The sequence below is a fragment of the Rhyacophila brunnea genome, unplaced genomic scaffold (genome assembly GCF_057557595.1).
Source record: "Rhyacophila brunnea isolate RB1 unplaced genomic scaffold, BYU_Rbru_1.0 scaffold_5, whole genome shotgun sequence".
NCBI classification, from domain to species: Eukaryota; Metazoa; Arthropoda; class Insecta; order Trichoptera; family Rhyacophilidae; genus Rhyacophila; species Rhyacophila brunnea.
In genome coordinates, this window is record NW_028233170.1 from 21,958,047 (window position 1) to 21,982,777 (window position 24,731).

The 24,731-nt window shown below is 32.9% G+C and overlaps 1 protein-coding gene across 1 annotated transcript in view; it reads right to left on the reverse strand.

The window, feature by feature from the left end:
• Positions 1-24,731, reverse strand: part of LOC147066153 (G protein-coupled receptor Mth2-like) — a 90,630-nt gene that overhangs the window by 40,719 nt on the left and 25,180 nt on the right. The window contains exons 2-4 of the mRNA XM_085955837.1: positions 24,197-24,468; positions 18,767-18,947; positions 17,226-17,304 (exon numbers count right to left, since the gene is read on the reverse strand). Of these exons, the coding sequence (XP_085811963.1) occupies positions 17,226-17,304; positions 18,767-18,947; positions 24,197-24,468 (532 nt within the window). The remainder of the gene's footprint in view (positions 1-17,225; positions 17,305-18,766; positions 18,948-24,196; positions 24,469-24,731) is intronic.

The following is a 24,731-nucleotide window of genomic DNA, read 5'->3' on the forward strand; positions in this document are numbered from 1 at the left end:
TATACCATGTTTTTAAATTTTCTGTTGAATCATATATCATAACTTGACAATTATAATTTGTATTAATACATACTTTTTTTGTACTCGATAGAAATACTGAATAAATGTTATAGAATACTGAAATGTCATTTTGTCATTTCATATTGATTTCCATAGTAACGCACGTCTATATTAATAATTTAGTTGCTAGGACCCCTTAGCAACCAATAATAGTGAGTAGTAAATATTACTTTTAACGATTTTTTTCCGAAACATACAAAACAGAATTAACTGAAAATGAATTCAATTCTGCTTAAAGATGGCCAAAAGTATTAAAATAATGCATTGTCGTCGTGTTCTGGTATATTCTAAAAGTTTCATATGTCTAGCTAGTCGGGAAGTTAGTTAAAAATCTTGGACAAACAAGAAAAAATTTGTACTGAACACACAAGAAAAAATCTGTACCGGACAAACAAGAATACGAGCTAATAAAAACGTGGTTAAAATGAACGAGCATTTTCACTCATATAAGGAAGGTGAACATTAGAAATTTTTCATTGTTTTATTATTAGGTGTTATTATGGTGTACCCCCCATTTTATTTCAAACTACACATTAAAATTATACTGTCACACTGGCAAAGACTCCATACAATGCGATTATTCAAAGCCTACATTTTTAAAACAACTTAATTTAAATTAAATTAGGTATATAAAGCCATTTCAAAGGTAAAAAAAAAGATTAGAGCCATACGTATTGTAGTATTGCATTTAGGATCTACACATAGGTATATATACTGTACCCAAGTATCTTCAAAATCTTCTACGAACACAATATTGAATATGTAAACAAAGGCAAGTTTTTTTTCCGCGGAATTTGGACCAATTTGTCCGAGCTGTCTACTGCATTATAAATTATATTATAATGAAGTATGTAGTTAGTAGGCAACTCTAATAACTCATATTATTATGAAACGACTATGCTTTCAGAGACAAAATCTAAATACGATTACTTTACATAATATATTGTTTAATACAATGGTTTCTCTCGCTCCATATAAACAAAAATCCACACAAAGCAATAAATAAATATTAAATGTTAAACTTTTCGCGCCACCCATTAAACATTTTTTTTAAATAACCATGCCCTTGTTTTTTCGTACAAGGTGGGGTCCTTTAAACTTTTAGGAAACCGCTGGTGTACTAGCTCTTATTTTACACAGTCATAGTAATCTGAGTTCCGATCAGCATATTGGATAAAATGACTAATTATTAATTAAGTCGTACAATTTATTACGCAAGTTCGATACCTGTTGGGCATCACTATTTTATAAAATATCTATTAAATACCTAGTGCATGTTGTATTTTTTAGTGAAATATACTTTATAAAAGGGTAAAATACTGAATATTAAACAAAATTCAAATTTCAAGTAATAAATATGGCTGTCCCAGAATGTTTTTCAGCTACCTACTAACTACAGCCTACCTTCCTTCAACGGGCATCCTTCCTATCATCAATAGCACTGTACATATGAATTAATTTTATGTTCTGTTAATTTCATAGTACAGGGATGGCGAACCTATGGCACGCGAGATGATTTTGCATGGCACGCGTTTCATTTTGAAGAGAAAAGAAATTACTATTTTATATATGTTTAAAAAACGTTTTTTTTTTTATAAAAAGATTCTACAAATAAATATATAAGTAAGTACTTAAAATAAAATATTATAATATTTAAAAATAAGAACGACATAGCCATGCCTATTTTCTTCGGATTTTCATATTATGTTCACCAATCGATGCGCAAACGGAAACGACGAAATTCATGATTAAATAACAAATTGCGTTATTCATTACGTCATTACGTTTAATGTAAATAAATATACATATTGTTTTTCAATTTATATGTGAGTCAGGGTATGGACCTAATAGGTTGAGCAAGTGGTTGACATCCATTTCTCGTAAAAAACAAATTCTGTTAATACAAACCTCTACTCTGTGGAGGCCCATATGATCCTATAAGGATCGGACATGAAATTGAAAGTGGAAAGATATGTAAGTAGAGTGGTTTAAATGCTTTCACGATCTTTTTGGACTAATTTGAAAACAAGGAAAAAAAATCAAAGAGTAAAAGATACGTCTTCGGCTATAAATACGATGAAAGATCGAATATCAAGAACTCTATTGTAATTTTTAAACTTTTTTAATAGAATTCTTACATATTTTATAAAACTTTTTTTTCGCCATGAAAAACTGTTTGGCACGTCAAACAGTCGAAACATAATATTATTTGGGCAATTTTGGCACGCGTACGTAAAAAGGTTCACCAACCATGTCATAGTACATAATAATATTATATGTACTTAACGTAAAGGCCCGTCCTGACCAGAAACTTGTGTTGTCAACCTCATAAAATTTAACGATAATTATCATATTTTATTGGACCATAAATTACATTAATCGTTTGTTGAACTAAGTTGACAAATGTTGGGGTTGACAACATCGTCCTCACTGAAAGAAACTTGTGGCGACATTATAAAATGAGGTCAGCCATCATAAAAATAATCACTTTAGTCCGTAAGTTTTAATTGCTTTTATCGTATTGAGGATCGAATTTCTGTCGCTCGACACGAGTCACCACTTGTTTCGAGGCTGGCGGTAAAACTCAAAAGATTTAGCAACACACTTTAATGAAGGATCATTAATAATTTATTGTTAATAAAATTCGCATACCAGTTGATTTTAATACGAAGAGCTACGTAAGTAGGTAGGTACAGGAATTTATGTTTATGTATTTTTTACTTTTTATTCTCCCGTGTAGGTAGCGATTGCCAATCAATTGAAGCATGTCTAGCACTTATTTTGATTATTATTTATTACGCATTTTGTGACATTTTTTACAGAATCAAAATAATAGTATTTTCGGACTCTCCGAAATCTCGAAAAAAAATCTGAGAATCAACGCGTACGTATTATAAAGCAGTGGTTTCCAAACTTCATATTACTACGCCTCCCTTTAAAAAAAATCCAATCTTGGCGCCCCAGCCTTTATTTCATTAAATAATACAGACACCTTTTTAAATATTCAACAATGTACCAATACAAAAATGAAAAAAAAATATAAAAATAAACAATGTTTTAGGTACTACTACTTAGGTATATTATATTCATTTTTAAATTAATTTGTTTTTCACGCGATGAATGTGCTACACACACAACAGCACAATCAATTTCAATAGTAGTCAATCCGAATTCATCACCGTTCATTGACAAATGGATTCTATCATGGGCCGCACATCCTGAAGCGGGCCTTCAGGCCAGGATCTTTGGCGGGCCCAACTACCTATCGCTGAGGTTTATGGTAGTATGGTGCTCCAATGTAGTGTTTAATAAATTATACACGGGAGTTATCATTTAAGTATATCTATCATCATATAGGTATCACATGAAATTGCAACGCATAAGCAAATATTTAAAATATGTATTAGCCCTGAAACAAAGCACTACTTATAGCAATACAAAGCACACTTAACTATAAATAAAATAATGTGAAACATGCATTTGCAAACTAACCAAGGAATAGATTTTTGTTGCTTCAATATATCTGGCGCAGAAATCATTTAAAAGTGTTTCCACATGACGAACTTATTTTTTTTTAAATTTTGATTTCCAAAGCTCCAATTTTATATGAATGCCTTTACTTTGTCTTTTTAAATCAGTGAATGCATTAGTGGTCCTTGCATTTATTTATTCACTCATTTTTTTTTATTATCGTCCGTTATTCCTAAAAAAATTGCCTCATTATGATTTGATCCTTTTATTTTATTTTTTCACGAGATAGCTAGCGCGCTTCACAGTAGTATGGAAGTGAGGTATTATAAAATTAGTCTCCATATTTTCAGACAGGTTTGCAAACAACCTTTTATGGGACTGTTTTTTATGTAGTTGATAACTAGCGGCTGATTTATAAACTATGCCTTTGTATGTAATGATGTTGTTTTTATTGGTATTTAAAATTTTATCAGACTGATAACATCCCATCCCGTAGCCATATGCCCATACCGGCAATATATCGATATCGGTGCACAAAGTAGGTATCTATATTTTTTGGACGGATTTAGTTTTATTGTAGTGTCATTCATTTTATATATTTCATTGCGTGCACACGTGAAACAGCGGCGGTGGTTCTTTTGTTTTTTTGTTATTACATATTAGTCATATTACATACCTTCACACTGGTAAATCATGGCACATTGGGACAATGATAAAATTATCACAGCTATTGAACATTACAGAGAAGAAAGGTGTGTATGGGTTCCCAAAACACCCCAATCACAAGTGCCGCAATTCTAACCACGACGAATACTGATTTGTTACAATGTTGCCAGATTCTAAACTCAGTAGATATTTCGATATTTTAAAAAAATATCAGTAAGTACCTAAGTATATTGACAAAAATGGGTACAAGTTAGTTATGGGGAATACAGCGGCAAACACATTTAGAAAATAGCCGATATAATGAATTATTTGATAAGTGCCATATGATTTTATAAAAAAATGTTTGACGCATTACGAAATATATTTTAATAATAATAACAATAACTTATGCTTTAACATCTTTAAATAAATTATTAATGATAATCATCATATTCTCGTTCGTAAAATATGAGTGGAATGAAATCTTAAATTGTATGTGTACACGCGGTGCTTCGAAATCAATTGCATCTAGGGATTACCGAATGAATATATCAATACCGGTATTTCAGAATTTCTTATTGAATACCGGTATTCGTCAAAACATATTATAGAATAAAGAAGTACTTACCTATCAATAAATATAACTATTAACATCTATTTAAAACACTATTGTATAGCAACCTAAAGAACCTAACTACATTTTTTTATTATGATGACCTTTGTAATAATGTATAGATCATTAGTATAGATATTTTAGAACTGCTAATTTTTACAAATACCATAAGTCCGGGTACAGAAAACCTTGCTGAAATTCAACGTTTGCTGGATGTACTATCAACGTTGCATCAATAGAGTTATAGAATAATTGGAAATATTTACCATGAATATTTTCTTTTTTGAAATATGTTAATTCATCGCGACAATTATATAAGTATATTAATTGAGGGATTTTATTTTAATATTATTTAACTACATTGTCGTCCTATACATTAAATTTAATATAGTATGCAGTAGTAAGTAATGACAAAATAATATTACATTCATTTTCGAAAAACATAAACGTGTACTTACGGTTTCTTAATACCGAAAATACCGGTATATTGGATTTTTGAAACTGGTATTTCGGTATCGATAAATAATTGAATACCGGTTATGAAATATGTACCGGTATTGAAATCCCTAATTGCATCATTATTATAACACGCGACACGCGAGCAATAAAATATATAACGATAATTCTTTGATAGGTAAGAACAATGGCATTGGGTAAGAATCATGTTACATGTACCTACCTACATCTGCATCGAGGTTTGATTTAAAATAATATGTCATGATTAAGACAATGATATCGATTATTATCGTATTGGTATGGTTTATCTTTTTATTAAGAATTTATAGTAAAGTAAAATAATAATTTGGATGTCGCTTTTTTCTCTAAGGTTTATATCGACCAAATTGAAGTAGGTACTAACCTACATCTACCTATTTTGGGTTAGCCGTGTTAGATCACCAACGCCTTTGAGATTGCAATATAGGTAGCTATAAGTACCTATAATATTTATTTCACTGTAATATGTACCTACATTTTAAAGTGTAGCCGCAAATATCGAGCGCGTTTTGATAGGTAGGTATAGCAGGTGTCCCGCACTCGCGACAAATGCGAATAAATAATAATAATCAGGCGAACGTTCCGTGGCTTACAAGAAAAAATGACGTTGCCGCGACATGTTGCCTCTCTGTGTGGACAAACGAGCAACCTCAACAAGTAGCAACACCTTCGATTTTATTACCCTATTCCGAGACATAGCCGTTAAATTTTATGAGGTTGGCGACAAAAGTTTCCGGTGTAGTTCCCGCTTTATATTAACAAGCCAAAACACATATTTTTCGCGTGTCAACCGTTAGAAAATATAATAATCCCCCTCTGTATATGGTTAGTTTTACGCCTACAAACTCGCCGGCACGCTTTGTTAGTAAATCGCTAAAACTTATTAGTTTTGGAAACAGCAATCGACATAATGAATAAAAACAAAAGAACTTCTGATATCTAGGCGATGAAGTCATGAGTAGGTAGTTAATTAATTTCCATATACCTTGTGGACTTGGCTGATATTAAAAATAATGCCGATTGTTGTTTATGGATCAAACGGGAATAATTTTCTATTGGCAATGTGCTTATCACGCGTCATAATAATAATTATTAATATTCTGTTTGCTCTTTCGGCTATGCTCTGAAAGCCACGATCCTATAAACAACACATAACTTTATATTAATAGATATTATCCACGCATGAAATAACAATGTAATTCTATTCTCTGTGGTCTTCTCCAATTAGCTAAATGGATTGCTATGAGGTGCAACCAATAATATAAGTGTATCAATATTAGTGCTGTCTGTGAATATTATTTAGATAGGTATCCCGATAATGTGATAATAGCGAGTTAATGATACCTACCGTTCCATTATCAAGTAACAGGTTAACCAGTAAACGGAATTAATTATTGTAGGTTGTCGATTTCTTAAAAAAATATGCCCATATAACTCAATTTCGCATTGCTATGTTCTACTTTGTTCAAATAAACTGACACAGCTTTGAATCAGGGTACGTCGACTGATTCTACAAGCAAGCGTCCGTAAGCTATTGTATAATTACACGTTGATACGTGCATCACTGATGTTAACTACCTAAGCCTTCTTAGAAAATAATTTTATTTTTGCACCTTTGCATTATGAGAAGAAAACAATATTTTTAAAATACGAAGTGTTACACTCCCGTATGGTCCCCATTTGGGGATGTCTCTGTGTATCTGGAGAGGCCCGAGTCGGTATCAAATCCAACAAATAGTAAAGCGCTGATTACGAAAATAAATAATAGAGCCGGCAATGCCGTAGCTTATGACGGTTGAAAAATATTGCAACGTCGCCGTTTTTCGACAACGATTCTCGTTGAAAACGAAACACAAGATGGCGGGGAATATGCTGCAAACAACAAAACAGTAAACACGCGCATTTCGTCCTCCGTAAAATAAATTATTAAAAATGTAACTATTATATAATATTAACTTAAATATACCTTGCCGTTTCCAAAACAATTCCGGTGTGTTATTTGTTCACCTCCAAGTCCTAAAATCCAGACGAAAAACCAGACAACAAAATAAAAGTGACAGCTTGTTTTTCACTTTCGAAAATTGAGGGAAGTGACAGTAGGTATAACTTTGAAAGATTTTATTGTTTTCCTAACCTATCAATTCAAAACGCAGTACTACATCAAAGTTCACCGTAACGTGTGAAAAATGTTATATTAGATATTCTCTACTTTGAGTGTATTCTACCAATAACGATATAGGTAATAAATACATGTAAGTACTTAATATAAACTATCACTATAAAATATTATATTCTTTTTTAAACATTCGATAGATCACGCCTTTTATACAGTTAAAATTAGCTTACATAAATTCTAATTGAATCTAAATTCAAATTCCATCAAGTTCCTTCAGTCAATAGTATTAATATTAGCTTACATAATAATTAGTATTGTGTTTTCAAATATTTTTTTTATTTTGAACACAAAACTATAATTTTATTAGAAATCCAGCAACGTTTAAATACGACAATTTCCCCATACTTTTAAATTACTTACGTATTATACGTCTAAATCCATTTATTCGATTCTTTAATAAAGAAATTCTTTCATTTTGTACATGAAAAGTGTTATAGAATCACTTACATCACTAGGACGTAGGTCTTAAAACGTTTTCTATAGCCTTTCGCGTAAAACGTGTCATAAAATTGATTAGTCGTAAGCTTCAAGAGATATTGTAAAAAGTACATCATGTTCGGCGCTTTCGACATGATTGGGTCGAAAGAGACCATTGTTAAAGAATAATTATGGACTTTAACATATGTAATCTAAATAAAATTCACAGCAGTTAATTATTAATCCCATTATTATAAAAAAAATAACTATACATTATTATCGCTTTTTCAGCCTTCACGATACCTAATGAATGAAACACTATCCTATATTTAGCGACCATGTGGGTGCGATACTATCATTATGGATTGTATATACAACACTATTTATAGGAAACATGAAACTCACAAGGATAGCCTAAACGCCCTAAACAAAGAAAACCATATAAACCAACCAAATAACATTGACAAACATAATGTCGTCGAGTGCCGAAAATTCTTGAAAATTGTTAGGTAAGGTTCTGCATTCCATGTTATTGTAATAGTATTACCAGGAAAAGTTTATTGGCATCTCGTAACTGAAATTGAATAAATACAACTTATTCATAATTAAGTAAGTACTAATAATATATTCTATCGGCTCTACGTATGTGTGTACCTATATTCTTCTTTTCTTTTGGCCCTCCTCCCACGGCGCAACTGAAATCTGACAAAACTGGTTTATGAAGGAACTCATAAACTGTCCAATGTGATGCTTCGCACACGGTGCTACTGAAACCACTTGAAATAATAATCACATAACCTCAAACTGTCAAACTGAACCATCAGCTGTTTTGTACAAAAATCGACAACACGCACGCTGCTGCGTTTATTCGAATAGAATTAAATTATTTCAATTTTGCTTATCTTGTACTTTTTACGTTTTGGGTTGTTAATGATTTTTATAGCATGACACATGTTCGCAGTGCGGCCAATTTTGGTAAGAAAATATGATTTTTCACCGAATCTAATGATGTTGGTACCACTGTTTTACGGTGACTGGAAACTTCAGAGACCGCGCGACTAGCATGTCGCATCTCTTCGCGACCGTTTTGAAGCTGAGAGATTCCAGTCTCGCCGTCAGCGAGCCGCCATTGAAATACATTAGCTAGATACTGGCTGGAATTTTATTTTCAGTTCCGTCGGACTTCAATTGCGCCGTGGGAGGATGGCCTAACCATGTTCGATCCTAATAGGATCATAGTGTGTGTACAGATTTTTTTTTACGCGAAATTGATATTAGCCACTTGCTCAAACTATTAGGTCCATACTGTGACTCCAAACACAAATTGAAAAACATAATGTGTATCTGGCAGACGCAGGATTCGAAGCTGGGATCCACGACACTATAAACAGACTTGTAAGCCGCTCGGTCATCGTGGGTCATCATATACATATATTATGATATATGTATATGTAATAATAAATCTTGTCAACTTCGTGAATTAAAAAAAATAAGAAGTCCCTAAGATACGCACCTATGCTTGGGAGGCCAATATCGGCAACTTAAATTGCGTCACATACAGTACCCATAAATAATAATACGTCATATAGCAGGTACCTATTAAATCGACGGAAAAAATGCAGTGGCCCAGAACGAAATATTTGGTGACTCGCCTGACTAAGTCGAGGTAAATTAGTAACTCTGGATGGTGTTTATTTCCAAGTCTTTCCAGGTCGCTCTGCATTGCACTCTCAGTCAAAATAATAATATATCCACTATGTACCCATACTTAGAGTTGGGTTTCCGGATTTTCCCGACGGGAATCTCGATAGTTTTTCGAGATTTTCCATCCCGAATCTCGAGAATTGAAATTTTTAACATTTCGGGAAATCCCGGATCTCGAAAAATTTTTCTCGGGATTCGGGATTTCTTTATTATAAAATATTAATTGAAAAAACGATTTTCTATATGAAAAAAGTGGACAGAAAACACAAAACTTTCAAGGACTGATAGGGGAATTTAACACAATTAAGCCAACGTCGACTCAAAATGAGCGCAATTTTTGCAACATCAGGGAATTTTGGGTCTCAAAAGCGTACGCGATTGTCAGACGCAGCGATTGACAGTCTGTGTTTTTTGAAATTCTATTTTAATAAGTAATGTTTTGAATTATTTTTGTTTTCCTACTTCTGTTTTGTTTGTCTTCTTACATAAATAAAAAAAATCATATTTTTTTGGAAATTGTCTCTTTTTACACTGATTTTTACAGGTTTATTTTAAATTTCCCGATTTCTCGGGAATTCTCGAGAACTCTTTTCTGGAAATCCCGAATCTCGAGAATTCAAAATTTCATCGTTTCGGGAAATCCCGAATCTCGAGATTGATATTTTCTCGGGAAATACTCAACTTTACCCGTACTCGTCTTACCAATTAATTGGGTTTTAGTGAGTGTGCTCCTTCTCACTCACATCACCTTTTTGTAGAAATTAATATTTATAGCCAGCAAATACTTACAATAATATTAAAACTTGAATAGGTACTTTCATATTACGTTATTATTCATATTATATATTATTCATCCTTCGACATCGATTATTTACATTGCAGTGTGCTTTAACAGTGTTGTTTTAATCATAGAATATGGCTAGGACCTTATATTGTGTCCTCCTATGTTTATCGTTAGTTTTAAATACGGATTAAACCAATGACTGGAATTGCAGTATGTCAATAAAACAAAATCCAATACCTATTACGTCTAGGTACCTATTTAAAAAGCATCCACAGAGAAGGTACTTACTGTGTATTTACCAACCCTCCTGAAATGATATCATAATTATGGCCACAGATTTACTGTAATCACTAGTAATCAATAATCACTAATCACTGATAAATTTAATAACGTTATTTGATATATCTCTTGACCGTTGAGTTACGTATTAATACTTCCGCACTGGGCCTTATCAAATTTCATAGACTTCAAAATTATCTATTTTCGGCTTGAAATCATATACGTACAATAAATAACACCCAAACATTTCATGGCGACATTTTCGCAACACCAATATGAATCCAAAATACAAATTAAATTCATATTTCTTACTAATAAGCCATAATTTTGCATAAAATATTCTTTCAAATATGTACCCTATACTATTTACGAAAAACTACTACCATTATAAATCAATAAGTAGGTACCTATGGACTCCGTGGCGAAGGGTGGAGGTATTCTGTTAAGATCCGTCATAAATAGTTCACACTAAACTTTATCACCCATACGTGTTTGTTTTCATTGAAATAAGACTACAATTTACAGATGGTGTTAGTTAGAACCAAGCCATAATAGATAATAGTAAAAAAATATTCGTATATCTATAAAATATATAAAATTACGCAATTAATTCATACATAACTTTCGATATTTTATAGATAGAATAATATTTTTATCTATTATAGTTTGGATAGGCAGGGCTTACTTAATGAATTTAAAAAAATAAATCAACAATATGTGTAATAATATTCTTAATCCAACGAAAACAAATAAGTATGAATGAAAAAGTGTCGTCAATTTTGTCGTATCGCCCAAAATATACCAAAACTATTATGGTTTGGTTTAGACAGGGTTTAATTTATTTTTAAAAACTATCCAACACCTTCCCTAAATTGTAGTCTTAGTTCAATAAAAACTAATCCGTATGACTAACAGAATTTAATGTGCACTATTTATGGTGGATCTTAACAGCCCACCTGCACCCTTCGCCACTGCCTATGGTTCAGTTAAAAAGACTCAACATTGTTTTTCTAAATAGAAATCCTGTTGATACAAAATTATTAAATAACAACAAAATTATTACTAATTAAAATATCATCACATGTCGGCCTTTTCTACATAAAACACACAAAATGTTAAAAAAAAATTAACATTGTTTTGAAATATTCGCAATCAATAATTTGTATTATTACATACCTACCTATTTTCTAAAGAATCTCATATTATCTCAAGTGTCAACTTTGACCAAAACTGAATATTTTGGTAACGTTTTGATCACAAGGGATGATATTATTATTGCTACACATGGGTACCATTTACGTACATAGACATCGTAATATATTTTTGGGTTGTCACCACGTGTTCTTCCTTCTTTCCTCGGAAGAACACGCGGTGACAACCCAAACATCTATTACTTTAACAAAAAATAATCGTGAAAGTCTCAAACATTATAATAATATACATAGACATTAATTAGGTACAATTGTTTTTTAATAACATGGGTCATTCATTTGTTACGAGTACCTTAACGTTTTTTAAGTAACCATGCGCTTGTTGTTTTTTGTACGAGGTGGATGAGGGAGTTGATTATTTTTTACATATTCGCATTTAAATTACATTTAAATTGTAAATTTTTCTCGATTACAGTTTTCAGGTGAAGTGTTAAGTTAATTATATTCCTCCATGTATATCTTTAATTTTCTTTATAGCCAGAAACAAATATTTCGTGTAGTGCTCTTGTGTTATTTTGTTGTTTAATATTTCATGAGGTGTTTAGCCGTCAATTTCGTGATTATGTTATATATATACTGAGCTCCGAAAGCACATCACTCCTTTCCTAGTATTTGGCAGTCGTTAATGACATGCCACACAGTTTGAGATGTGTAGCCGTCACGTGGACAGCAATCATCGTCCCTCAATTGAAATCTTTATATATCGGCTATCAGTGCTCCGTGGCCTGTTAGAATGTTTTGTGTTTTTATGTTCTTGACAAGAGTACCTAATGGCAGAGAATATATTTTAATACCTTAATAATTTATAATAAATTTTGTCAATCGTCTCAGTGTCGATTTTTTAAAACAGCGCCAACTATTTTTTTTATATATTTATATCAAATTGAGCATTTCCATCTGTATATCGACAGTATTATCGACAGTTCAGTAATTTTTGGCATAATTTACTAAAATATAATAATAGAGTTTTAAATTTATATATCGATCCCTATTCAAATCGCCTGTAATACCTAATAATAATAATTAACGATCTGCCATTTCGATACTAATAAAGCAATAAATTTATTTTGTTTGTTGTGTCAAACGGATACCTTTCTGTAAAATGTATACAATTACAATATCCTTATTCCGTCATTAGCACCTATTACACCTCACCTTAAAGCCAAATAAAAAAATGTATACTGCATAATATCTGTCTGTGTATGTGTTTATAAAAAGGAGAATAATATTTGTTCAGATATGATGAGTAGGTAGATGTCGACAGCAATATAATAATTAATCCGTTTATTAATTTTATCCGTAGAGAAAATCCCACTTAATAAATAAAATCCCTAATTGCGCCATATGGTTTGATAAAACCAAAGCAATCTGCCATTTAATTATTTCCATTTATATTGAACGTGCTCTTGCATTTTTATTGCCCAGGAAACTCGGTTTTCCATTATTGTCACAGCTTGACAAAATGATATGAAATTATAACATTCTTTTGCCTTGCTGTTAATAACCATTCGAGATACATTATGATATTAATAAGCTACTATATACTATATATTATATTTTGTTAAAACGATTCATTCTCCTTTTAGTCTGAGGATTTATTGTTAAAAGGCGCTACAATAATGTTGGGATTCGTCTTGCGCGCTTCCCGGGTCTTTTTCCGGAGGTTCTTAGTTTGAAACCGGCTTGAAGGCGGGTCGATTGTTCGGGCCTCAGTTGAAGTACGGCCCTTGCCACGTATTTTTTACGACTTATACGCGGAATAAACGAGAACTTTGTCATGTACCTGATCCTACAATATAAATCGGAAGCATAAGTTTTTTGTTCTTAAGGAGCAGAACTAACCTTGGATATTGATATATTCCACCTACGTGAGGATGAGTTTAGGTGGACGTTGTTCTATAAATTCTTAAAATATGGCCTACTTAGCTACTTTATATATATTATTTTTTTGTAGAATTATTAATAACCATGTACATTTTCGTACAAGGTGGTTGTTAGTAATTTTGAACAATCACAAACACCCAGGCTTTGAGAAAAACATATAAATATTGCGTCATCACCGGGAATCGAACCCAGAACTCTCGGGTGGAAGGCCAGCGCTTTACGCACTGCACCACGAGAGCCGCCTTAACCTACTTTATATTGTTATAACATATATTATTTTTTATAGATAATTTGTAATTTGTAAATTTCACTAGATATATTATATAAATAAATAAATTTTAATTTATATTTAAGTTTGAATTATAATTTAATATAAGTACATAATTATGGTTTTTCATTGGGAGACAACAAATATTTCTTTAAAAAATCATATTTTGTCACAAACAGGTTAAGATTACGTACCTACATATTTATCCATGTTGAGTACTTACAACTAAAGTTTATCTAGATTCTAGAACAGGGGGTTCTCAACCTGAGCGACATGGCATTTCAGGGGCGAATAGTTGATATCGCCTCTTTGGCATGGAAGGATTAAAAGAGGCAATTTCTCAAAAAAAAAATCACGTGAAGAAATGGATAATTATGTTGGATTAAGAACTTTGGATCCTTTGGCGAGCGTTGGTTATTCTAATATTATCCAAGTGACCGCTGGTCCATAATTGGTAATCATGGTGACTAATAATTATTATTTTTTATCTGTGAAACCCAAATGAATAAAACTTTTCGTTACATACAGTGTATGTAATACACATTGATATAATACCAACTACGAGTATCTCGCTTCAATCAGGAAATTTAAGGCCTCGAGATTATAATTAAGTCGAAGCGGTAACCGCTCGGCCACCGTGGGTGTGGAGTTTAAAAAAAATCGAAGCATAATACATCTTGAGAAGATAAAACAAATTGTTGTAATCTAATACATATTGTAATGGCGGTCTATCGCACAGGAAATATTTTCACAATGGCGCCGCCAAACCTGTTAGGGCCACAGATCTCCACGTACCTAAAACACCACTGTTTGAGAGTAGGTTTCGTGAAAACGCTCCAAGTCTCAGTAGCTGATGGTTTATATGTGAATTTAAAGATTTCTTGTGTATATGAATTACTGATTTTTGTGTATTTTACTATTTAAAATGGTCGTAAATAAATAAATAATAACATAGGTACATAAATGTACGAAACAAATTTTCAGATAGTTTGAAAATAAAAATCAAACGGGACAGCGTACTAAATCTGCTAGGACGTCACTGGGATATGGACTTAGTGGACAGAGTGGAGGTTATTTTAACAGACTTTTACGATGAATGATTGTCACACACGCAATGGAAAAAATAACACTTGGGGAAACTCAGACATAGAGTGCGAACGACATGTCTACCGTCTACTCTACAGCCACATATTAGTATTATTATTTAGGAGTATACCTATAGATACCATCGCTGCTATTTCAATTATATAAATCACTGTCAACTTAGAATTGCAATATCAGATAGATTTTTGGATCCCGGAATTACTGCAATTATGTTATAAACATTTGAAAAAATCTTTTATCGCAATTTCTATAACTAGATTTTAGTACCTACTTACTAATTAAAAAAGAAATCAATTCTGAAACCCCATGATTTTAGGATTTTCAATTACGGAATCAAGTATATCGAGCGGAATTTGGGATCTAGTGCAGTGGTAGTGCTTAGTGAAATACTGCGGATCCTGGGTTATTAATAATATCCTAACCACTCCCCCACCCCGAAATTCAAAAGGAAATTCCAGTATTTTAATGTTTCATCGCGGAATGAATTTCAATGACATTTTCACATTCAAAATATATTAAACTACCTAATCGCGTCTCTCTTATTTTACCATGTTTTTCTTAGCTCGTATTCTTATTTGTCCGGTGGTTTTTTATCTATCTTGCAATCGATTTTTAACTAACTTCCCGACTAGCTACATATTTGAAACTTTTAGAATATATCAGAACACGATGCCCTATGCATTCTTTTAATACTTTTAGCCATCTTTAAGTAGAATTGAATTCATTCTTAGTTAATTCTGTTTTGTATGAAAAGTTATTTCGGAAGAATTCCGTAATCTAATCCACTATTATTGGTTGCTAAGGGGGTGGTCCTAGCTTATTAAATTATTAATATATACGTGCGTTACTATGGAAATCAAAATGACATTTCAGTATTCTATATTTGTTTGTTTGTTGCAAAATAGCAAAAAAAATGATTAGTTGACAATGTTGCCTTATTTGTTCTAAATTATTTATACAGAAAATTTAAAAACGTGGTATATAAAAAGTTCTTTTTATCTTGTAATTATTTATTTACGCTTAGTTTACTGGGTAATACCCATAGATATACACTTTATTTAGTAAACTTGACGTAACCTAGAATCTTCCTGATAAAAGTATTCAAAAAATCAAATTGAAAACCCTGATAAATTATTAGGATGTTTGATAATATCATAAATCATAAAGGGTAAGAATAAATTATAGGCAACATTGCTTAGGAAATAATGATTAATTCTATATCGTTATATAAAACATAAATAATAGTTAATTAAGTAGGTAGGTACCTACTGTTTAGTTCCAATTAGGGATTCCAATCCCGGGATCCCAAATCCCGGGATCCCGAGCTATTTTCGATACCTATGAATCCCGGGATTGATAAACATAATCCCGGGATTTCAGGATTGATTTTTCTGTAAATTTTTATGGAACATAAAATAAAAGCAAAAATATAACAGAAAAAATCTTATAATAAAAAATTACTACATTAGAAATAAACTGAGTTTGAATGAAGTTTGATTTATACCCATGTGTAAGTTGCCGATTCATTTTATTTTTTCACATAAATTATTAAAAATGAGAACGATTGAAAAAAACAATGCTTCGCACTTTTAACAAAGTAATTCCACCATGATCTCATACGTTTTACGGCAGTTTCATATTTGGCTGACTAATTAGATTTATGAAGCGGAAAGGTCATAAGTACATGATTATTTGCTTTACTATTTTAAATCTCGCTAATCCATTCATTAAGTTTTTACTATCAGAAACAGCAATCTCATATTAAATTCACATTATTATTTATATTACAATATTATTTACTCCATTAAACTTATGTATTTCCAAGATTGAATGTAGATATACAATATTAACAATAAATGTCTTAAATAGTATAAATTATAATTACTAGATTTATTTTTGACCGATTTTATCAATGTTATTTGTGAATATAAAAATTTTATATTAACAATCTAAAAAAATGCCAATCCCGGGACCAGTCCCGGGATCCCGGGATTGTCAAATTGTAATCCCGAAATCCCGGGATCAGAATTTTGGCTCGGGATTGGATTCCCTAGTTCCAATGTATTGTGACTTGCTTCCTAATTAGTTACGTATACATTCTGAATATTGCTTACCCGAACGTCCACCAGATATCAAAGCACATGATGTTCAGCCAAGAAAATGCTGCCAAGAAACTGAAGTAGATGGCATATCCTGTAAACAAACCGAAAACCAATAAATTGAAGGCGAAGAATTTTCCAGAAAATCAGAAAACAGACACCATCAGAGTTTCAAATAACGTCGTATTATCTCAGCTATTTACTGGAAATGACAATTCTAAAACTGCAATTTTGGGCATTGCGGGTAATCAGTTTTAACGTAAACCCATCGAAAATTGATGTAGTGAAAGTAAATACCCACATAACACCATTATGCTGCCATGTATAGCAAATAATAAACTCAATCAATTTTTACAGTCAATATACAGTGACATTCTTAGTGGCCTTGCTGTAATCCGGGTTGTGCTAGGCTATTCGATTATCGGGTAACCGGTTAATCGGAAAGTTGTGCCAAATTTTGACTTCTACCTTAGATGGCAGTATATAAACCAATATTAATTTAAAATTGTATTTTCAGATACTCACGTTAAGTTTTATTTTTTTTATTAAAAATATATGTTTATAGAATATAATATCCCAGTCACATGAGTGACTGGGTAATGACATCAATAAATTCAATCAAAAATTCGATTATTTAAAAAATCGTTTATTTTTATGCCTAGTAGACGCCCCCTGCGAGAATCACAGAAGGCCCATTTTGTGTCGATGTACACTTACCATTTTTGTTTCATACATTTACAAGAATATTAATATAAAGGGTATTTTCTTACGCGAAATTTCCGCATTTTGTGTAGTGGTTATACTACATATTGAGTTAAATCATTCGATTTAATATAGCAACGATATTGACTGAAAGTATTTGACGGAAATCGAGAAAATGGCGTACTTTAATATTTGTCTTCTTTATATTTTCCTTTGTGGTATATATTTTCAAAAATGTTTTAAACTTGTTACGTGTTTATAGTCCCTATTATATTTCTGTCAATGATGTCCGTAGACAAAATTCCGTCCCTGTGTAATGCCACTCCATTTTTTTTATAAGTACAATATTTTTTATCATCCGTGCTTGTGTCGTTTCTGGTGACCAATGACATAGAAGGGCAACGGAAGTACACTAGACATCGCAAACACGTAAAAAAATCCAGTCATGTTAAACCGTTTATGTCAATTAATACATTTTGTTTCCAACCAGTGAGCTGAGTTTTTTAAAGGAAAGATATCTTCGTTATTAGGTACTCAGTTTAGGTCACTATTTTTATATATACCAAATGATTCTCCTCGATTTGCCGCCTTTCGAGTAACTGCCGCCCCCAAGCGACGCTCAATCTGCCTACGGGACAGTAGCCACGGGACGTTACTGATTTCTGTTATATTCCTATTATAACTTTACTAGTAAGTAGTCCGATTATTCCCGATGATACCGCAATAATTGCAGCCAAGGCATGAACAAAAAATATGAGTTAGAATAAGCTGAAACGTAAGCTTAAATTTTACAGCAATAATGCCGTGTGCTCTTTTTTTTAAAACATATAGGTATTAGGTATGCATGTACTTACCGAAAATATGGCAATATGTTGGCGGCACACTAGTCCACTGAATTCGCGTGAGGCAGGAGTATGCAACTAACATGGTAGCGACGTGGCACATAAGGGTCTGTCCATGAAGATTCCTCAGCGCTGGCAGCATCAGGTACACTAAGAGAGTCGCCGCCAAAAATATGCTTGATATCAGCAATGCCTGTTATAAACCAAAACACATATTTTATCAAGCATTTCCAACTTCAAGTATGCTGTGATCTACTATTGAACATCAAAACTGACGGTGATCCACCACACCCATAGATAGATTATCATTCTTGAGCTTCATCAAGCGTATCATATTTGGCTGAGGATACAAAGGCGTTACAACACTTGTCTTTGACCATCTCAAAGAAATACCCAATTTCCCATTCGTTGTGGTTTCTGCCTTCTTTGGGGCACTCAGTTATTCTCCCACTATCGAAGGAGCTTACTTCTCGACAGCAAGATGAACTACGCCTCAGTTTAAAGCGAGGAGATTCACGTATTCTCTTTTTCTCACTCCTGCAGCAGACTTTGCGCTATACAACGAGGTCACACCGGCTTTCTTATGGTTAGTAGAAAAAACCTTTTTCTGCACCATGTCCGTTCCTAATAAGATCACATGGGAAATTTTTGTATTAACAAGTTTCGTTTTTACGAGAAATGGATGTTAGCCACTTGCTCAAACTATTAGGTCCATACTGTGACTCATACACAAATTGAAAAACAATATGACGTGTACTTACCAGACCCAGGATTCGAACCTGGGACTCATAACGTTATAGGCCGACGCATAAGTCGCGCGTCAACAGTGAAAAACTACTTTTACGTAAACTGATAAACTTCAAAATCTCAATGAAGCCAATATAGTATTACAACTGAATGTAGGTACACACTTTTTACATTTTCACGACTCAATTCCTAAGAAAACGTTAATTTGTTTGACTACACAAATGATCCTGAAAAACATCATATACCTACATATATTATAAAATATTAACCTTTTTGTCTATAATTATTTAATGTTCTTTATTTATTTTTCTTATGTAATGTATATGTTATGTTCTTCTTACTGTCTATCTTGTTAGGCTTTTTTATATTATAATAATATATGTATTGAAACTTTGCTGGTTACAATAATATCTTCTCTCTAAGATATTTTTATACATAGTACATATTTATAATCAATGTAACTGTATGTTTTCCTTAATAAATAAATAATAATAATAAATATATTGTGATCTCACTGAGAATACAACTCTGTGCCTTACACGTCATTTAGACTACGAGGGTGGGCAGATCATTTTCATTAATTGGTTTCATTGGTCTGTATACTGGTTTTAAGCGATATATAGCCAACCTATGAGGTCTTTATATCGGATGCGGGTAAGTTAAAACTGAAAGTGGACCCAGTACGAATTTTGTCAGCACAAAAAAAATCATATTGGTTAATATAATTTTCCATGTAAGATACACAGAGACCGAGAGCATGCCATATTGTCCCTTTAATAACATATGTCGCGACTGAATGATTAAATACGTATAAGTCTTAATAATTACGTAGACTTGGGCTTATGACTTTAGTGAATTATCCTTAGGTGCCAGGCTTGCCGACGATGGTGTTATTTCCAGTGAGCTTGGAATCCGTATGGGTATGGTGGGCTGCATTCAGTCAACTTGAAGTCGCATAGGGGTCAAGGCTGTATTCTGTGATGACCAAAAATGTCGTTTGTTCATCGCTTGCATGCTACATGTGATCCTGTATGGGTGTGAAACATCGGCTTTTGAGCTTTGAGAATCGATGTCTCCACCGAATCTTAGGAGTACATTGATACGACCGCGTTACAAATACTCGAGTTCGTGAGCGGACATAGTAACCCTCGGTAATTGATGTAATCACGAAGATACGCATTACGTGGCTGTGACATGACGTGTTCCTGATGCCGCCAGAGAATGCGACACTTCGTACCCTTGTGGCAAAGCCTCAAGAGTTCCGTCGCCGTGGTCGGCCTTACTGCCCCGATTGCCTTACAAAATGGAAACTATGTAGGTAAATGTTATTTATAAATTATCTAGAACCATATCCAATATTATAAATCAAAGGCATTACCTTAGTCTAATAAAATTATTCTATATGTATTATGTGTAACATTATCTTGTGCGTGTATCGTAATTAATAATTAATTATAAACTAATTAATACTAAATCACGAAAGCTCTTTTGTCTTATGCACTTGACGCATGTAAAAGGTAATGACGAAAGCTTTTACGTTTTGCGAGAACGTCCTGTTGATACGATATTATGACGATAAAAAAAATCCATGAAATATCTCATGGCTGCGAGTGGTGTTGTTGATATTTCGACTCCAGTATCTATAATCGTGTTTACACAACCTATCCAACATGTGTACGTAAAGGAAATATAATTAGCTTCAGATATTAATTGCATTATAAATATATCAGTTTTCGTTGACATTTTGATTAATAATCGTCGCTTAAAATTTTTCGCTAATGAAAATTTTCCTTTGTTATCAGTGCGAGGGAAGGAATCCCCTTACATGTAGCATATACGAATATAAAAAGCATATTGTTATGGATCTATTCGCGAAGGGAAGTATATGAGGTCTTTTCAAAAAGTAACTGAGCTTAAAAATACAACAACCTAATCATGCAGAGGTCTGAAAAAGTAGTTTCCTTGACATTGTGAGCACTAGCGGTTCCGATATTGTTGGACGAATTTCTGGAACGCCTGTGTTCCGCAAAATATTCCATCGTGATTCAAATCGGGTTCCATTTAGTGAGATTGGATAACAAACAAAAATTACAAAGATGCAATTCGAGAAAATAGGGAGTCTAGCGAAATACATGACGGTTGTGTTTAGCCAAAACAGTCTAAAACAAATGCGATGCATGAACTGATGCCGCAGCCAAGATTCAGTTTCCCCCATATTCGGTCTTTTTCGCAGCATGGCATCACGAATGCGACAGAGTTTGGTAACGTTTTGACCAAAATCCGTTAAAATGACCTCGTCATTTCTCCTTGTTACTCTCTATTCTTCACTAACGTATGGCTATCTATGAACCGGTTGTAGCACTCATTTATTTGTGTGATATCCATGACAACATCGACGAAAGCCTGCTGAATCTTCCGAATCGTTTCCGCTTTGGTATCGCCAAGCTTGTTGCAAAATTTGATGCAGTACGGCTTTAAAAGTCGTCCCGTCATTTCGCGTAAAATTAATGAAAATATGACGGGTGCTGACTACACTCCTTCACTCTGGCAGCACCAGTGACGTCCCGTGGGGGTAGGTAGATTGAGCGTCGCTTGGGGCCGGCAGTTACTCGAAGGGCGGCAAATCGAGATTTGATATTATACTTATAGAAATAGCTAAAAATATTTTGTTTACACGTTGTACCTACCTACAATAATAGCTTTGTAAAAATGGTGTGTAAATAACAGATCTGTGTATTGCTAAATGTTACAAACTAAATGTGTCAGAAATATCAACCAAATACGACATCAGACTTTGATGATTTGGGTAAGTGTCTAACATAATTATATTTATTCGCTTTGTATATCTAAATTTAATTTTGTATGCTTTAATGGTGTATATTTTGTTAGTAATGTATCAACACAACACATTTCTTAGATACTGGAGTCATGAAAGGGTGATAAAAATACTGTATAAAAAATGGGGCAGCTTTTTGGCGCTGTCTAGGGGGACGTCATTGGGCAGCACTCACATTTTCTGGCAATTCAACAACCATCACTCTTTGCCGGCGAGTAAAATGGAATGTATATTATGGTAACCTTCACCTCTTCAACGGAGGAGACCACCTGTGCTTCTTTAGATTCCATAAGGGAAAAAAAGGTTGGATACTTTTTGAGCAGCCCTCATAAATATACGAATACAATATTATAATATATGCATGTATGTAAGTACTTATTGGTGTAAATTTTGTTGTTACTAACTGATTTCTGTTGCTTACTCATGGGTCACGGCCCTCTACAACGGGTCTACAAATATTTCGATACCACAGTTCAATAGGGGAACAACTCAAAATTTAAAGGTTTTGAGTTAAGAATGCCATTCGATGTAGAATAATCTTTTCTTTATAATTCAGTAAAAAAATAATCAAAAATTTCTTTAATGTGAAATCGAATAACCCTTTCTGAGATTAATCAGTAAGTCCGTTATATAATCAAATATATTGGTTAATTATTTATTAAAATATCCAATTTCATTGTGCATTGATGAATTCCACTAAATTAAATATAAAAAACATACACTCTCATCGAAATCAAGGCTTTAAAATTAAAATGAGAATTACTGCAAAAAATTCAAACGCCATTATCTTGGAACAAGGTTTTATGAGTTGTTCCCCCATTGAACGATTTATATATGAGTATTTTTACAATTATGGATATAATACTCGTATGTATTTAAATTTCTGAGATGAGCACATTTTACAAAATATTATTGAATTATTTATATTTACTGAAAAGATGATGCAATATGCATATATGTAGTTGCAATTGGATAAGAATGCCATTTACTAAATCTTTAAACATAATGCTTAAGAAGAATTGATCGATATCAGATAATTTGCTTGAAGTGAAATTTATTGAAAAAAATATTTCAGAATTTTGGATAAGGCGACAGCAAGAATATCCGTCTATTACAAAACCAGTATTGGTAATCATAAATCCTTTTACGACACATGCACATGCACATGCACATGCACATGCACATGCACATGCACATGCATATGCGAAATAGCATTTTCGCCATTACTCATAATAAAAAAATAAGCACAGCTCGAGCCTTTCAACAGAGACTTTGGAAGAATCCCTGCTAATCACCATTTCCTAACATTGAGCCCGATCTGTATTTGTTCCTTATGTAAAAACATGCAATCATGTCCCTCTTATTAAATTGTTTATGTAGGCTTACGAATAGTAAACTTTTTATATTCCATTTTGTTTGTATATAAAATATAATATTATATAAGTAGTAATATAAAAAAAATCTTTCGATAACTAAATTCGGGGGAGGGGGACCAGGGTTATTTTTTTTTTAGACTTAGAAGGGCGTTCTCAGTAAGAAAAAATTTGGGAAGCATTTGCTCTAACTACCAATAGCCCTACGCAATAACAATATAAGTGCATAATATTAATAACAGTAGTTGCTTAATCGAAAAAGGTTTATAAATACTGAGCAGGGGAGCCCTAGGGTGTTCCAGGGTGTTCGAAATAAGATTTGCTATTTCCAGGTAATATGGATTCAATGAGCTGAATGCTGATTCTCAGCACTAAATATTTATTGTCACAGATGATAACTATAAAAAAATATACAGTATAATATGTATTAATTACTATGGTTCCTGTGAAAATATTTAAACTATTAATGCAAAAATCAATACTTACGACGCTAAAAATTTGCAGTCTTGTGTTGAACTTTGCTGTGTCCACTTCTTCGGGAAAGCACAGTAGGCCATATATATCCGTCGGTATACCAGGGCATGTGGAGTCGATGACTTCAAGGCAGTAGCTGTGAGGTCCGTTCATGGACACTGGCTGGGCAGGAACGTAGAGATATCCGGTATTGACGTCCAAGTAGAAATCATCATCCGGATCTCCCTTGTTCAAAAGAAACTGCCCATTCGGGCATTGGATTTCGTATTTGATACCGGTAGCAACTGTAAAAAGAAACGAAATATGTACATAAAAGAGATTGTTTTGCAATACCTTTTCAATACGGTTACGGTATACAAACTTTTATTGTTTTAACCTTTAGGGTCGAATTTAAGTATCTACGTACCACGAGGGAAGAAAGGTAAATACAATCTTCACATATAGTAACTATGTGCTTTTTTGAGATAAGCCTTTTACTATTACTATCGACACTTTGTGAAGGCATCGTAGAAATTCCATTATTGACTGTATCGTTTGATTTCACTTA